The sequence below is a fragment of the Echinops telfairi genome, unplaced genomic scaffold (genome assembly GCF_000313985.2).
Source record: "Echinops telfairi isolate 266 unplaced genomic scaffold, ASM31398v2 ScPeMD7_7421;HRSCAF=8459, whole genome shotgun sequence".
NCBI classification, from domain to species: Eukaryota; Metazoa; Chordata; class Mammalia; order Afrosoricida; family Tenrecidae; genus Echinops; species Echinops telfairi.
Window position 1 is genome coordinate 13,167,334 of NW_022111321.1, and position 16,698 is coordinate 13,184,031.

The 16,698-nt window shown below is 43.3% G+C and overlaps 1 protein-coding gene and 1 pseudogene across 2 annotated transcripts in view; both read right to left on the minus strand.

Moving 5' to 3' along the window:
* Positions 1-16,698, minus strand: part of PDGFD (platelet derived growth factor D) — a 294,001-nt gene that overhangs the window by 15,066 nt on the left and 262,237 nt on the right. For both annotated transcript variants that reach the window (XM_004709000.2, XM_004708999.2), the window contains exon 6: positions 4,737-4,951. In XM_004709000.2, coding sequence (XP_004709057.1) covers positions 4,737-4,951 — 215 coding nt within the window. The remainder of the gene's footprint in view (positions 1-4,736; positions 4,952-16,698) is intronic.
* LOC105979175 lies at positions 390-4,171 on the minus strand (annotated as a pseudogene).

Consider the following 16,698-nt stretch of genomic DNA (forward strand, 5'->3'; position numbering starts at 1 on the left):
GGGTCACAATAGTCTGATCCTGTGAACACGGGGTCACAATAGTCTGATCCTGTGAACATGGTCAGAACAAACTGGATATCAATTAACAACAGTTTGTTTCTTTATTTTGGTGGAAGTTGATGGAAGCAATTCAAATAAATCATCCACAGGGGCAGTTCCGCTCTGTCCTGGTGGGTCAATATTAGTTGGAATCAACTTGAGAGCTGTGGGTGCTGTCAACATATACTCCAGAACCAGTCTAGAGGAATGCACAAACCCTGGCTCAGTGATTATTGTTTCTTTTCTTTATACATATTTTCTCTTCCAGAAGGGTTTTAATAAAAATTGATGATTCCAACCACACCCACTGTGTATTCATGGATGAAAGAGAACCCGAATAAAACAATGTATCACATGGCTCTGCCTTAAAGGGAAAAACGAAAACAAAAACCAGCGGACAGTGAAGCACCTCAGCAAAGTCCAATTAAAGTCGCACTCCTTCTTATGGGCGATGTATAGGAAAGTGAGGAAGTTTCACGTTAATACAAATGCTGAAGTCTTTAGGTCAGAGGACCTCTGGAGAAGCACTTGACCACAAAGCCATTCCAGTTTGAAACTCAATTTCAGAGTAAAGCATAAAAAATATGAACAAAAGCTCCATGGCCAATAGGGACTATAAAATCCCCCACATCCTCTGATCCCAATAAAACTAATTTAGAGTTTTTGTATTTATTTTCTTAAAACAATTGCTACGAATGAAATAAAAGATAACTAGGTGTCACACCAGTTTTGCTGATTTTTGTTTGTTTGTTAGTTATTCAGATTTGAAGGATTTGTGGGGGGGGAGTGGAGTGGTAGGGGTGGGGGTGGCTTTCTACAAATACATATTAAACACAGAAGAACTTCCTTAAAACTATAACAGTTCAAGGGAAAAGCATATTGGTTGCACTATACACATGTTAAAACTATCATTACTTTAATTTCAATGGTAAAAATAGTAGGTTTTGTGATATATATATATATATATCTGAAACTCTTAACACTTTTTATTCCATTTTAACCATACCAACAAGTATCAAAAATTGTCCATTTTTCCAGTTGCTCCACACCACACATGACTCTCAAAAGAAGAGACAATTTCAGTTTTTCTTGCCGTCAAACTATCTTAGCAGATCCTATATTTCTGACCTCCTTTTAAAGCACATAGAAAATAATTCAGAAATATTTCAATGAACGAAATACACCAAATGCCAGTAATAAGCAATACACATGTCTTTGAGGAAATGGCTGTTAAAAAAATCCAATCTTTATGCACAAGAAAATTTGGTCTTTTTCTTCTTTTTTACAAAGCTGCTTTCCTCAAATACCATTCCACACAATTGCCAGTGGAGGCTTAAAAGAGCAGGAGAGATAAGGGAGAGGAAATGGGTGTAGGGACCATGAACACAAAGAAGTGTTAAAATGTACCAATTGAAGCCATTTATACCAGAGTTTAATGTACCAATTGAAGCCATTTATACCAGCCTAGAGTACTAATCCAAGATACAACGGCCAGGTCAGGAAATGCACTCTTCTGCAGGAACTAGGGTGTGGTAGTTACATAATTTCCCGTCAACTTGAAGATACATAAAAGTGTAGGGGTGGTATCCAACCTGTCAATCAGGTCACAGCCTGATGGCGCCTCCTTGTGGGCGTGGCCTTCTCATAAGGGAGGCACTGGGAACCTCTCTCTCTCTCTCTGCCTTCAGCTTCTTGGTGGCAGACCCTGGTTGCTGCCAGAACCCTGTGTCCACCACCATCGGATCCACAGCACTCTGCACCCACCAACCTGTGATCTTCCTGCATTCTGCATCATTGCATGTGCCTGCATGAGTCTGAAAAGGAACTTAGAGACTAATACCAGACTTTTGGTCTTGAGTTGGATGGGGCTGGGATGCTTTATTGATATATAATTACTTCTTGATACAAAGCTCTCTTACACATATAGGAGTGTCACTGGATTTGTTTCTCTAGTCAACCCGGACTAACACATGCTGACCAGTGAAGAGGTATTCACTGCCTTGAAGCAATTCCGTTTCACTCCAAATCCTAGTTTCAGTACCATGTCACTGTGGGAACGGAACGGCCTGTCAATTCATCACCCACCATACCTTGAGGGCTTCCAGGTTGTCTCAATGGTCTCATTCCTTGGCAGCTTGAATTTTCTTCTTGTCTATGATGGACTTCACTTCTGGGCACGATAGGCTTGTTGCTAATAACCTTCTGAATTAGTTCAGAGTCATTAAACACAAGAAAACCCAAATTAGGTAATTTTCCACCACTGTTGGCCGTCCTTGGTGGTATAGTGGTTACGAGTTGGGCTGTGGTCTTCGCGGTCAGCAGTTTGAAACCACCAGCTGCTCCTTGAGAGAAAGACTAGGCTCTCTACTCCCATATGCAGATATAAGTCTTGGAAACCACAGGGGGTTGCTATGAGTCAGTCGGCATTGCCTTGATGGCAGAGATTTTAGTTTCTGGAGTTGATGAGCAGCTCGATCACATTCTCATAATTTTGAAAGAAATCTTTAAACGGTGATTTGTCCATCTCATGAAGCAGGTTACCAGTGAAGGAAGAACTGGTGATTGTCAGGGTGTCTCAGACTTCTTGGAGGTTCAGCGTGACCTCATCTCGTCAGTCTCAGGGTCTAGAGCCCCTCTGTGGAGGAGGATCTATTCATTCGTTGTTGCTGCACTCTTTGATCCCTGTGAGGCCTCTGTGGTGGAATCTAAGATTTAGGTTTAGACTCAGAACAGGGCGGTGATGGGACTTTAGCAACATGAGGTGGCATCCCAGTACCTGGGTGAGCTCCACTGGGTGGAAGGTTCTTAATGGTCACAGATGCCCAAGAAAATGTCCACAGGCCTTTCTGCACTGTTTGAGCTACATCTGCAGGGGCAAGGGAAGAACTCTTCTGGGCATCCTTAGGAGCAGTGTCTTCTAATACAGGTTCAGATTTTCCTCTTGGATTTCAGCAATGGGCTTTTGCTCTGATTCTGGTTCCTGATCAGGTTCTGGTTCAGTAACAGGTTCCTCTAAATCAGTGGTTCTCCACTTTCCTAATGCCGTGACCCTTTAATCCAGTTCCTCAGGTTGTGGTGACCCCCCCAACCATAAACTATTTTTGTTGCTACTTCATCACTGTAATTTTGCTACTGTTATGAATCAGGCGACCCCTGTGAAAGGGTCATTCGACCCCCAAAGGGGTTGCAACCCACAGGTTGAGAACCTCTGCTCTGAATGCTCTTGTATGCCACTGCTGTTGTTTTGACCATAGAACATTTCAGCATCATCAGGTACCACTTCTGATACCTGCTGCCTTTCTTCAGGTGCCTCTACTATTTCTTGAGATTCCTCCTGAAGCTCAGAGACAAAGTTGCGGAAGACTTCATATCATCGTGAACATGCAATATATTTGAATTAGAGCCCTCAGGAGCAAGGACAGATGCCTGCAGGAATCTTCTCAAAGTCTGGCTAGTGTTAGATAGCAGCCCCATCACTAGGACCACCAGACCATCACTTAGAGTAGTCTGAGCATCAGCAGGGTGAATATCAGTGTGACAGGTGGTCAAGTTTTGAGACATATTTTCTTATGGTTGTCCCTAGACAGCATCTGTTTTCCATTTGACTCCAAGCCTCTATGAATGTAAGAAGAACTTGTTTGTTTTCCCCATAAAATCTGTGCAGCACGTCTGGTCCTGGTTCAATAGTGTGTACCTCCTCCACAGATTCCCACCTGACCATTGCTTTGGTCAAGTCAACCTGTGCAACTGAGCAGGAGAGGAAAAGGCTTTGCTCTACAGCAGACGGATGACAGAAAACACTAGCACAACTGCGTCCATGCCTTTGCTGTTCCTTTAGGCCACAATTTTCTCATTTATAAAGAGAGTATGAAAGTAGTCTCTCCTTTACAGAGAGATGAGACGTCAATAATTAAGTTCCTGAGTACTTACAATAGTGTCTGGCAAGCAGTAAATGCTTGTAAGTGATTGCTATTCTTATCATTAAAAATTGCCATTCTCTGTACATTTTGTTGTCCTTCTAGCTTTCTATTTACTTTTGTTTATTTTCACATAATCCAAAAGCCAATTCCCTAGGTACTACTGAGTGGTACTTCGGGAAAACTGAGCATTTCTAGAGGAAACATACCTTCATATTCAGAGAATGAAAAGGTCTCTGAAAATTTATATTTTCTATTTCTATTTTTGCAATCTTTTCTGTAATTTATTTTTCATTGTCTGAGTTTAATTAAAGTTTGACTCCGTCTTCTCTTAATGTAACCTAGATTTTGCCTTCATGTCGTGGTAAATTAATAAGATTCCATTTCTAGATGGATGTGAAACAGATCCGGAAATTAATGTATCATAAATAGGGGCTTTGAATAGTTAGTGGGAACATTCCATTATCTTTCAATTCAATGTTTCCGTGAAGTTTTTGAAGTCATCCTCATACCTCTGATTAGATATTCCCGCTGAGTTTTAGTGTGGAAGCGGGAACATGAGAAAGAGGAATCCTTTATCAGGGCGAATTTCAGGCCCTGGGCATGGTAAACCTACCGTAGATAGAAATTCAACTCCCAGTTCTTCCCCTGGCTGAGAGCCCGGGAGCAGGGAACACATGGAGCAACCACACAGAGAGGCTCTGTAACCCTAAGACAGGGCACTGCCACCAAAACGGGCTCGGTGTAATATGGTAACAAAGACAATTTAGAAGGATCTACCTCGTGGTACTTTTTCACAGTTTTCCCCGAACTGCACGCGCAGGACCTCCAGTTGACAATTCCACAGCCGCAGTTTCCCCCACAGCGCTTCACCAGCAGGCAGCGTGGGAAGAAGACCACATGGGTCAGCTTCAGCTCCTTCCGTAAGTTGACAGAATAGTTCCTGGGAGTGCAGCTGTACCTCTTGACGTCATCGTTAAGCCTGTCCAGGTCAACTGTAAGGAAACACACACACTTTGAGGGTCTATGCTTTGGGGAGTGGGTGGGACCAGTCTAAGAAGACAGATAACTAGAGATGGAGTCTGTCCTTGAGATCTTGATCATGATCCTGAACATGCAAACTGGAAAATCTAGTTTCTATCTGGGTCCTATTTTCCAATTTAAAAAAATTAAAAACTTGGTTAAAATCTATAACTTGGCTCAGATTTTCTTGTATCTTTATTCAATTAAATCTGTTCAAAGTTCTGAATAAAGAAAAGCAAGAAGAAATTTTAAGCAATTGCTTTTTTCATCTTTTTTGGTGGGGGGTGGTTAACAGTGAGACTTTCTAAAGAGTTAGTCTCTAAAAGAGGCTGGTGCCTTGAAGAAGGTTTTTTCTTAATGCAAACAGTTATCTTGGTGAGGAATCAGCTAAGTCCATGCAGAGGAAGCACACCAACCTGTGTGATCCAAACCTGGAAAAGGAAATGGAACCAGTGCCCAAATCCTAAACACTTGATTGTGGAAAACTATAATGGATAGCGGTAGCTCAAAATCTACTTATATGGTCACTATGTGGGATGTGCCTCCACTGAATCTCCAGTGCAAATTGTTTAGAAATGATGATGAGCATTTTCAAGAGGATTTTAGTCATTGTATTTAAGCCAGAATAGAACATATTATAATTTGATCACCCTAGGGTCTCAATGTGAATTCATTCTAAACTTTTAATACTCTCTGCTTTCTATTATAATGAGGTCTCAGTGAGTTTTATATGAGCACCATTGATGTCCTAGTCTTGTTTGGTTATCTGTAAATGAAAACCGGCGTGGAAGGAAACAGGAAGATAGTAACACAACAGATGTCTGACTGGAGATACAGGGAGATGGAAATAAGGAATCAACATCAAAGTGCAAAAATCAAGAAAACAAGTCCCAAAGCTGATCGTGATTATGAATACATGGTCTTTCTTGACTTGATTGAACCACTGAATTGTGTGATGTGTTCATCATAATTCAATTTAAAATAAAAAATATAATAATTACAGTCTCTAAACCCCCTAGGCAGTTCTGTGGCTTGCTATTATTTCGACTTGACTCCATAGCAGTGAATTTGGTTTTGGATTTACCAACCAACCTCAGATTCTACAGCCATTTAAAAAATATCATTTAAATCATTTGGGGGCATGCTGTTGTCAGATACTGTTGGGTTGGTTCTGACCCATCGCGACCCTGTGTGCGACAGAACGAACCGCTACTCGGTCAAGTTCCATCTTCATAAATGCGCTTACAGCTGAGCCTGTTGTCGCTCCCACTTTGTCAGTTCATCTCCTCAAAGGTTTTCATGCCCCTCCCCTACCTCCCAAGCATGAAGCCCTTCTAAGGAGCGGGGTCCTCCTTAGAGGACACATTCGGGATAACAAATCTAATCAATTTACTTGGTGGAGGAAATTGTGCAAGTGAATTGTTGAGGGAAAAAAAATGCTTGGTGTCATTTTAACTCAAAGGTAAGCAAAGTCTTAAAGGACATGGCGTTTTATTGTTGTTCCTGGAGGGGGGTGCACATTTGTACTCAGGTCCTAGCTGGCAGTAGAGTACAGTGGTTAGGAGCTCAGCCTGGGCCTTAAGGCTCTGGCTCCCTTCATGGAAGGGCTCTGCTTCTGTTTCCTTGGACAGGTACTTGATTGCTCGGAACATCGGCTTTTTTCACCTGTGAATTGTACATAATATAGCTCTTCAGAGAACGACTTGATGGGTTCCTTGCTGTGGGCCTGTCACTCACTTGAGGAGGAAGAGGATGATCCATCTTGATTCATTTAATCATCCTCCACACAGGTAAAATCACTGCCATTGAGTCAAGTTGAGTTGATCCTGAGGCATAGCGACCCGAGAGGACATGTTAGCGTGGTCTCTGTGAGGTCTGAGACGGGACCTGCTTTCAGGAAGCCCCATCTTTGACCCAGGTTTCCAACTTCCAGCCGTGGGGCCCCCAGCCCAGTGTGTCTCCACTCAGCCACCAGTGCTCCACCACACAGAGTCAGCAATCACCAGACAGAATCACCAGGCATTGCTCTCTGTTGATCACTACTCTATGTCAAGAACTGTCAATGGGGCATGGTTAGTGAGGCTTCTATGAATGAAGACCATCCCTGTGAATGTTCCAATCCGAGTTGGAATGCCATACCCATTCCCCTTGCTTCCTAGTCTATTTTGACTCCTGGGGACCTTATGACCGGCCCTGTGGTGTTCCAGGATTGTAAATCTGTAAGGAAAAAAACTGTCCCATCATCTGGAAAATGTTTCTCCTCTGGAGTGACTCCCAGGTTCAACATGCCAATTCTGTGTCTAGCAGCCATGTGTCTTAACCACGGCACCACCAGACCTCCTTATAAATACGACTTCAATGAACTTGGTGTGCCTTATTGCTTCAGATAAGTTATATTTCAATTTATGTTCTTAAAAATCCACCCAATTCTCACCCATTTGGCATTCAAATCTTATCATTAATGAGCACATACCTGACTATATTCTCTCAAGGGTGCAGTTATGAGAAAAGGATTTTACCTGCACAAGTGCCAAGCACTATTTCTAAGTGTGCTGCGCATATGCATCAGGTAGGAAACCATAGGGAGACTTTGCCCTCAAAGATTATCACAGTCTTCAACAACAATTCCTTGAGGAGTGGTAGGGAGTGATATTTTGGAGTAGAGGTTAAGGTCAAGGATTCTGTCAGCAGAATATATCTAAGGAGATCATTTCTTTATAAAAAGAAGGCACAGATATGGGCAAGGAGTCAGCCTGATCTCAGGGATTCAGCTAATTTCACAAATCACAAGGAAGCCAACAAACCAGCAAACAAAAATCCTGATCATATTGTGAGATACCCCTTGAATAAGGAATTAAATGGCCATTGGTCTGAAGCCCCAGCCCTGTCTGTGAATAGGTAGATGAGCATCCTTTCATATGGGCACCGATGCTTTGACTCCCAAGGGCAGGGGCTTATTCCCAACTGCTATATGCTGAGCCTAGGATACTGTGGAAACTGAATGTATGCTAAATAATCATCATGCATAATTTATCGCTGTTTTACGCCCTTCCTTTGTAAAGACATGTCATAAGTTTAGTTATAATCAATCCACATTTAAATTGAACGAACTCTGTCTTGGGAAAGGAACCATTTATTGCCGCTCAAGCCCTGAACATAACAGCAAGCAAAGCAGGAAGGCTTACATAAATGGATTAAGAAGTGCAGCAATCATCCATTACGATGTCACCTTGAGATAAATTCTGCTGCGGGCCTGTGCTTTGCTGGGCTCAGGGCAGGGCCGAGGCTGAGGGCCAACTCTGCCGCCATTGATAATGGGGATCTATTTGTCTAACACCAAGGAATAAAGAAGTGTTATTAGCAAGTAGGGGTGACAATGCATGGGAAGACAGAAAGGAAGGAATGCTACTGAGAAGCACCTACACATGCCACTGTAGGTACTTTTGAGGGGGTACTATTTACCCAAGGAGAATAGCAAGTGGCTAAACTAGAATCGAAGCCCTTCCTCCTTTTGCTCCCTGGCTTTTGTTTGCCACCGCAACCAGAACAGAGTGATGATGGATAAATCAGCTGAAGGGAGAGGACCGATTTCCTGGGTGCTGTATCAAGCTTTCCTGCAGGGTGTTGTGCTGGGGGATGGTGGTGAATGAGCATCTTCCTGTTTTCAGGATATATTCAAGTCAAATGACGCCATAGCTCCCCTTTGGGATTTAACCGTCCCCTGAAGTCCTTTCAACAAAGAGAACAAGGCAGATATGCCTCACTCCTCTTGAAATAAAACACTTCACATTCTTCTCTTGTGTTAGTGACGTGTGTTGGTGACTTCCATTTCTTACCAGCCATGACGAGATTTACACTGCTGTCACTTTTATGCATCAATTCACCAATGTGACGAAAAACTGTGGCCCAGTGTGACTGTTGCACCATCCACCTGCCCTACTTACCAGGGGATTGAAACAATCGAGGCATTCAAGTTGCAGTTAGAATGAAAAGGTCCCTCTGGCTGGATGCAAATAACTTCAAAGCATGTTTGCGGACTCTCTGCAGGGGACATTGAGTCTCCAGTCAAAGAAGACTGATTAGGCAGCTTGGCTGAACACAGAACCAGGCATGAGGGTGAGCGGCAATTAAGGCTGCTGGTGCTTGGCCTGGAAGAGATGGGTAGAGACTTCTGGGAGACAGGCAGGGGGAGCTGTGCAGAGCCAGGGAGAGGGGCTGCGTCTTTCCATCCTGGCTCCAGTCTCTGTAGCCGAACCTTACAGAGCAGCAAGGATGCTTCTAATTTAATTCCAAGGCCCATTAATCTCATCTAACTTTCCTTATCTCACCCAGGTGTACTAATGCTGTCACCCTTCTTTCGCAGTTCTTCGGAACTTGAATCTTACATTCTCACGGATCTCCAACATCGGTTAAACCTGTGGGGTGGCTTGCTGACCACCTGCTGCAAAGTCCAACAGGATCCACTACACAAAAGGGCACCCGGTCAGAGTGGAGTGCTACTCAATGCAGGGGGCTCCTCCGTAGCCCCCAGAGGTCCCTCGTGCCGTGATGTCTGAGATTGGAGTATGGGGATGAGAATATGGAAAGGCAGTGGTAGGCTGGTCAGTATGAGAAAACAAACTGCCAAACATGTTGCTAATGATTATGTCTCATGGCACCCCATTTGTTGCCCGGGAGAACTGCCCAAGTGTTTCTTTGTCTCTACTCTTAATGGAAGAAGATCACCGGGCCCGTCATTCCCTGGTCCTCAATCACTAAAATGCCAAGCTTGACAGTTTGAATTTGCCAATGGCTAAATGAAGATTAGAGTTACGATTACTTAGGTTAGAGTTAAGGTGCGAGAAGAAGGACTGTACATCTGGTCTTTTTGATCCTGGTACTCATATGTGCCACGTAGTGCGGAAAGTTCTTTACAAAATTCTTATGAATTGCACATCAATATTATTATCCTCCCTGAAACTTTGAGAAATTAACAAAGAGACATCCAAATACACAGGACCAGTAAATGGGAGAGTGGTAAATTTGGATGTCCAGGCTTTCGAAGGCGTGTTGTCTTATGAACCTGCGTCTGAGAGATGATGCAGACAGCAGCTTCCCAAGCCTTCCCGCCAGAGCGACTGTGGCCTAAAATGATTTCCCTTGCTCCGCTGAAGCCCCCGTGAGGTCATTTTCAAGATGTAGCCAATTACACCGACATGAGCAGATGGCTGCAGACGCAAGTTCACCTAACATATCCCCCTGGGAAAGTATACCATGTTTCTCCCAATTAAGTCCGGGGATGACACAGAATCCATCTTTTTCTTTAAATTGTGCAATATGCCAAGTTCCACATTTCCATCTCGACTGAGGGGACTTTTGTCTATTCAGACTCTTCTTGTGGCTGTTGTTTCTCTGTGACCTTCTTGTCCTCACCTACTTGCAGTATTTGTCACCCAAAGGAATCAGAGGCCCGTGTGGAGGGCTGGGAGAATTCATAACAATGATTGTCCTTGGTCGGAACAAATGCCATTGAGTCCACACTGACGTTTCACAGCCGCGCTGTGGGCTTCTGAGACTGTAACTGTTAATGGGAGTGCCAAGCCCAGTCTGTCTCCCTAGGAGCGGCTGGTGATTTCGAACTGCCAACCATGTGGATGAAAGCCCAATGTGTAAACACCACCCTACCAGACTCCTCATGACCGATAAAGCCAATATTATATTTCACCTGCTTGGCAAGAAAGGCCTGGCTGGAATCCAACAGAAGAAAACATTTCAATGTGTGTTCTGAATTGATCGTCTGCATTCTGTGACAACAAAAATTCGTAGATTGAAACAAATAATCCCTGCATGTTGAACTGCTTGTCCTTCCCACGCGTTTTTTAATTCACTGCTTGTTCTGTTCAACAGGAAGATGGTTTCCCGGGTCAGTCTCGGTCAAGTTAATGGCCAGCTTTCACTGAGCTGTTCTTGCATCAGTCTTTATTCTGTCCAATGTGTCACCAGGCATTCTCCCCCTCCTGAGCTCCCTGCGTCTGCTAGAGCATCCAATTAAACTCTTGCTCATCATTAGAGATAGACAGTAATCACTAGATAAGAAACTAGCCTAACCTTTGCAACACTGGCATCCTGTAGAAACTGTTTTGGAGGCAAGAACACCCACCGGTGTATTACTGCATATTCAGCACAGGTGATGGCATAAGAACAGTCTTGAAGATCTTAACGTTGGGCTGTGCTCTTTTTTAACCCCATGCTTTGCCGTTGTATTTCCCCTGCCTGCCACACCTCTAACGTCTCTTATAATAGAAGTCCAAAGGTGCATTCACCTGATGCCTTCTCTCTCCCCTTTACTGTGTGCCACCCTCCTCTCTCTGCTTTCTGTTACAGTGCATCCTTCCTGCGCTTTCTTTATTGGTTGCTGTGTCTCAGTGCCTCTCTTGGACAGAATGGTATGATTCTTAGAAGCAGGAAGAGAACCATCTTTTTATCTCTCCTTTTATTCCTCCCAGTGAAGGACCACATGCAGGCCCTGAAGTCTACTTCCTCTAAAATAATTTTGTTTCAAGTGTTGGAAGCAAGAGCCCGACAAAAGAAACATGCCATGCTCATATTCTAAGGCACATGCTTTACAGCATAGTTAATGTACCAAATTGAATCCCATAAAAGCATCTAGTGTCATTTTGGCACCCTCAGCCAAGCATTAAAGAGCCCTGGTAGCACAGTGGGGGAGCACTTACTTACTAACAGGAAGGTCCATGGTTCCAACCCCCCATCCACTCCACTGGAGAGAGAGGTAGCAGTCTGCTTCCCTGACGGTTAAAACTTGGAGGCCTGGGAGGCCGTTCCCCTCTGTCCAGTTGGGTTATTATGACTCAAAACGAACTCGGAAGCAATGCATGCATGAAGCCAAGTGGAGCTGAACTTTTGTAGAAGTTCATCTTTTGTGACTCTTCATAGATACCTGTAAATTTATGGTCCCGGTTAGAAAGGCTTTTCCATGTGTGGCTGTGATGCTATAAATTATTGATACAGCTCTTCTGGCCAGTCTTTCCCTGGTGGGTCTGGGTAAGAGATCACAGAGGAAGATCTGCCGGATTATGTGATTCCGTTGTCTGTGATTGTTAGCAGAGTTTCTTGTGTTCCTAAAAACTTGAACCTCCAACCTGGTTATTGGTCCATTTTATATCCTGTTGGGCCTTAAATGACCCTCTCAGAGGCACAAAGTGGGAAATCCACCACCTTCAAGGAAAAGCATGTCTTTTAGGCCATGATATCCCTGTGCCTTGAACCTTCTGGGTGGAGGGATAAGAAGCTGTGGGCATAGAAGCAGCAAAGAAGTGGCGGAGGAGTAGAAGAACCACAAGGATCATGAGCGTCCTGTCCCATGGAGGGAGTAAAGCGGAGTGCCTTGTGGCTGGAGACCCGCTCTGAGGTGAGGTTGCCTCTAGGTACTTACTCTGGAAAGCTAACTTGGCTGAGTCATGGTGCTAGAACTGCGGGTTATTGGGGTGTCTTACAGAATGGGGCGCCCTGTGGACCTTTAGGAGAACCAGTGGGGATAGTAGTTACGGATTGGGCTGCTTAGCATGAAGGCCCCAATTTGAAACCATCAACTGCTCCATGTGAAAAATATGAGGCTTTCTTCTCATAAAGAGTTACAGTCTCAGAAACTCACAGGGGCAGTTCGACCTTGTCCGATAGGGTCGTCATAAGTCAGAATTGACTCCGTGGCAGTGAGTTTGCTTTGGTTTGAACCTCTATCAGCAGTGTTAAAGAACGTGGCAACATTGTCTAAACAGAGAAGAAGCCAAGCCATTAGACTGAGAGCCCGAAAGAGGCTGGCCTGGGCACACAGCAGAAAAGAGGATATCCTGACCAAAGAACTGTATCCTCAGCACTTCTGATACTGAATTGTAACCTGTAAACTTCCCTAAGAAATCCCATAATTGTGAATATTGTCTATGAGTTGTGTGACTGTTGCAAAGAATCCTTAAGCCCAGCAGAGAAGCAGAGAGTACAGTGGGACAGGTGGTTGGTGTCAGAAGTGATAAAGGCAGAAGACGAGCAAAGGCATATCTGACCCTTGCCTCTTAGCGAAAGGCCTTGGGCTGGTGTGGAGCTTGCTTCTCCTTGTGAAGTCAAAGGAGATAAGATGTTGTCTTCAAATCCTTTCCTACAACTGTACAAGCCATACATTTCCTTGTAAAGCACAGGGACTCAGTAACTACTACTTGAATATATCAAATAAACTTCTAGCTTTTTAAAGTTAAAATGTATTTTCATGAGAGGGTGGGAAAGATCCAAACTATCTTTCAGAAAGTGAGGAAAGTGCTTTTTCATATGTTGCAATGTTTGTTTCTGACACAAGACATACCCTGGTGCTGCAGTTGGAAGGCTATAAGATGGAATTGAGAAACCAGAGTTCTAGGGCCAGCTTCATCATGCCCATGATACAGGGGCATGCCTAGTGTCAAGATGCATGGGAATTAGAACCCAACCTATACATAGAACAGATGGTATCCAGAGGCTGGTTCTCAGATACATATCTCAAGGCATTCAGTTACACATCATTGATGAAGAAGAAATATTAGTACTACAATCTGTTTTCAGAGTGCTAAAATTTTGACTTTGATATTAAAACACCAAATTTGCCACACTTTGGGGGTGAAAAGCGAGGGGAATATGATTACTTACAGCATTTTTATTTTAAGCCACCCATGCCTCTCACCCTTTTTCAAGGTTCGTAATTCCTCAGGCGGAGTCTTTTCATCTCTATGGACATTACATGCACTGCGGTGTTAAGATTCCTTCTTCTATAAATCATTACATAATTTTGAGAAGGCTTATCACACCTCCAACCCAATTTGGAAGTACAACTATATCTGGGAAGCAAAATTATCTTAACATTGAATGAAAAAAGACTGGGATCTACCTCAACATCATGAAATACACTCAATATTATGACTCCATTTGTTTATTTGATTCTAAAAGAATGGACACTTTGACCACTTGCTCAAAAACAGCAAACGGATATTAGCTGGTTTTCTAAGGGTAGAGGAGAGAGAAATTAACTTAAATTACAGGACAAATGTTATTTATCTTACAATTCATGATTTCCAGGTTTTAAAATGTTTTTAACTTGTGAGTGAATGAAAATTTACCTAACACCTTCTATGTGTCTGTCACTGTATGAGATGCTTCTACAAATTCAAATCTCATTAAGTTTCCATGAAAAATTTCTTATTGTTAGAGATTACAATTCACATTTGGTAGATATGGTGACTCAAAGTCACCAAGTGTATAGGAATCATTCAATAAATACAGGCTGGAAGATGGATGAATGAATGGATATCTGCAAGGTCCTGCCTGAGGCATGAAGGCAGCTCATAAGGCAATTCTCTGAACACCAGGTCCTCCTGACTCAGGGGGATGCATGAGGCACATCTATAAAACGAAAAAGAAGGAAACACGTTAGGGGATGATTGAGCACCAAGGAGGCCTCTACACATTTCTCTTCCCCTCATGCTAGGCCATGGGTCGCTGAGCTTTAAAAGCCTTTGTGTCATCCATAGAGCATGCCTGGTCAGACAGATCCAGGTTCATGTCATGACACTCTATTTTCTACTGCCAAAGAAATGTCCTATTTATTTATGAAATCATGTGAAATGGGAATATCAGTCCTTTCCTGCTGAGAAATACATTCAGATCGAGTGAGTTAGGAGTATTTGATGAATTTGAAGCTGGCACCTGGCTTTCAGTTGCCATGATCCACATTCTTTTAGAACAGAGTAAAACAATGACGTGCGATAAGGTGAAGAATAGGATCCCCTAAAACCAGATGGCACTGAGATGCTTCATTTGAGGATCTCCTAGGAAAGGCAGGTCATGCTCACCTCCGTTCAAATATCATAAAAGGATGGGTAGGTGCATTCGGTTTAACTTCATGGGAATGATCCCTGTCCTTTGCAACTGAAGACTCGGACTTAGCTGGTTTCTCCCAAACTAGCTTTTCTTGGTGGGTGCACTGTCTTTCAAGTCCTGGCCACTGAGCCAAGGATGCTGCAATGGTTCTCAGGCATGAGAAAACAAAATGGCCTGGAAAACACATAGCATGCAGATTTGCATTTAATAAGCGTAATTGCTATGAAAAAATGCACTGTACTACGAACTCATTAGTAAAAACCAAATACACTGACACAAAGTACACTCTGACTCATCATGACCCTGTGGACCAAGGAGAGGGTTCCTGTGGTTTCGGAAGCTATGACTCTCTAGCAGGCGCCCTCAAACTACGGCCCGCGGGCCACATGCGGCCTGTCGAGGACATTTATCTGGCCCGTCGGGTGTTTTAGCCCGTTTGTTTTTTTACCACAAAATAAGATATGAGCAGTGTGCATAGGAATTTGTTCATAGTTTTTTTTTTTTTTTTAAACTATAGTCCGGCCCTCCAATGGGTCTGAGGGACAGTGAACTGGCCCCTGTTTAAAATGTTTGAGGACCCTTGCAAATAGAAAATGTCATTGTTCTCCCATGGAGTGGCTGGTGGGTTCCAATTGCTGGCATTGTGGTTAACATTCCAACATGTAACTCACCGCCACGAAGGCACATTAGTACACCTAGTGCCACCGTAGTACACCTGGACACAAAAATTACCAACAGTTTCCTGCTGCCAACTGGAGTTTTCTTCTTGATTTGCATTTGCATTATCCACCTGGACAGGAGGGTTAGCTTTGATTCTGAGAGTGTGGTCAGGATATCCACAAGGACGGACACCTCCCCTAGGAGAACAGGACAGCCAGCATTGGCTCTGCGGGGAAGAACACCTTGTCTCTGGCCGCGTGCCCTTGTAGACACATGGGGCACAATAAACAACGGTGTGGCTTTCATCAATGCTTGCTGGCACTCTCAGTGAGAGGGGATTCTAGGTACTTACAAATCACATGAGCCATCAACCATGGCTAAAGTTAAAAAAAAAAAAAAGGCAAACAGAGAAAACATCCAACAAGCAAAACGATGTCAGAAAATTTCTAGTTACATAGTATGACAAAGAATTTTAGTGCTGGGTGATTTTTATGTAAACCCTAAATGAGTGCGCTGATTATACAGATACTGGAATATGACAACATTTAGAGAGTAGGTATGAGGCTTTCTAGATGATTGATGGTTATCACTAGAGCCTCACAGGGAAGGCAGCATAAGAATGCACAGACACATCTTGGACTTCGCAGAGCAATAGGAGTAAAAAGAGTAGCTATGAGAGTTTACTAGATGCTGGTTGGCACATAGTGGACGTAAGCACTCGGCTCCTCACCAAAAGGTGCGTGGACAGAATCCAACTAGAGACACTTGGGGGAAATGGCCTGGTGACCTACTGAGAAAACAGCCATTAAAAACCTTCTGCCACTCAGGGAGTCACCGGGAGTGAGTGGACTGGACTGCAATTGCTTTGGTTTTTGGTAGACGCTACCGTGCATATTATCTTATCGTCACACCGTTTTGCAGTGTATTATAATTAGAACCTCTTTAGAGTTGTGGAAAATGAAGACCCAGATTTGACTTCCATAACATCTTAGGAGCTGAGTTAGAATTTTATCACGAGTTTGCTTAGAAAAAGACCCTGTTTCCCCCATTACTTTTGGGTTCTCTTTCTATTAACTTTACGGTAAACAATTTAAATATTAATAAAGAAGAGAAATAACTGAGGGCATATGTCATGATTTAAAAATAAAACAGCAAAATTAAT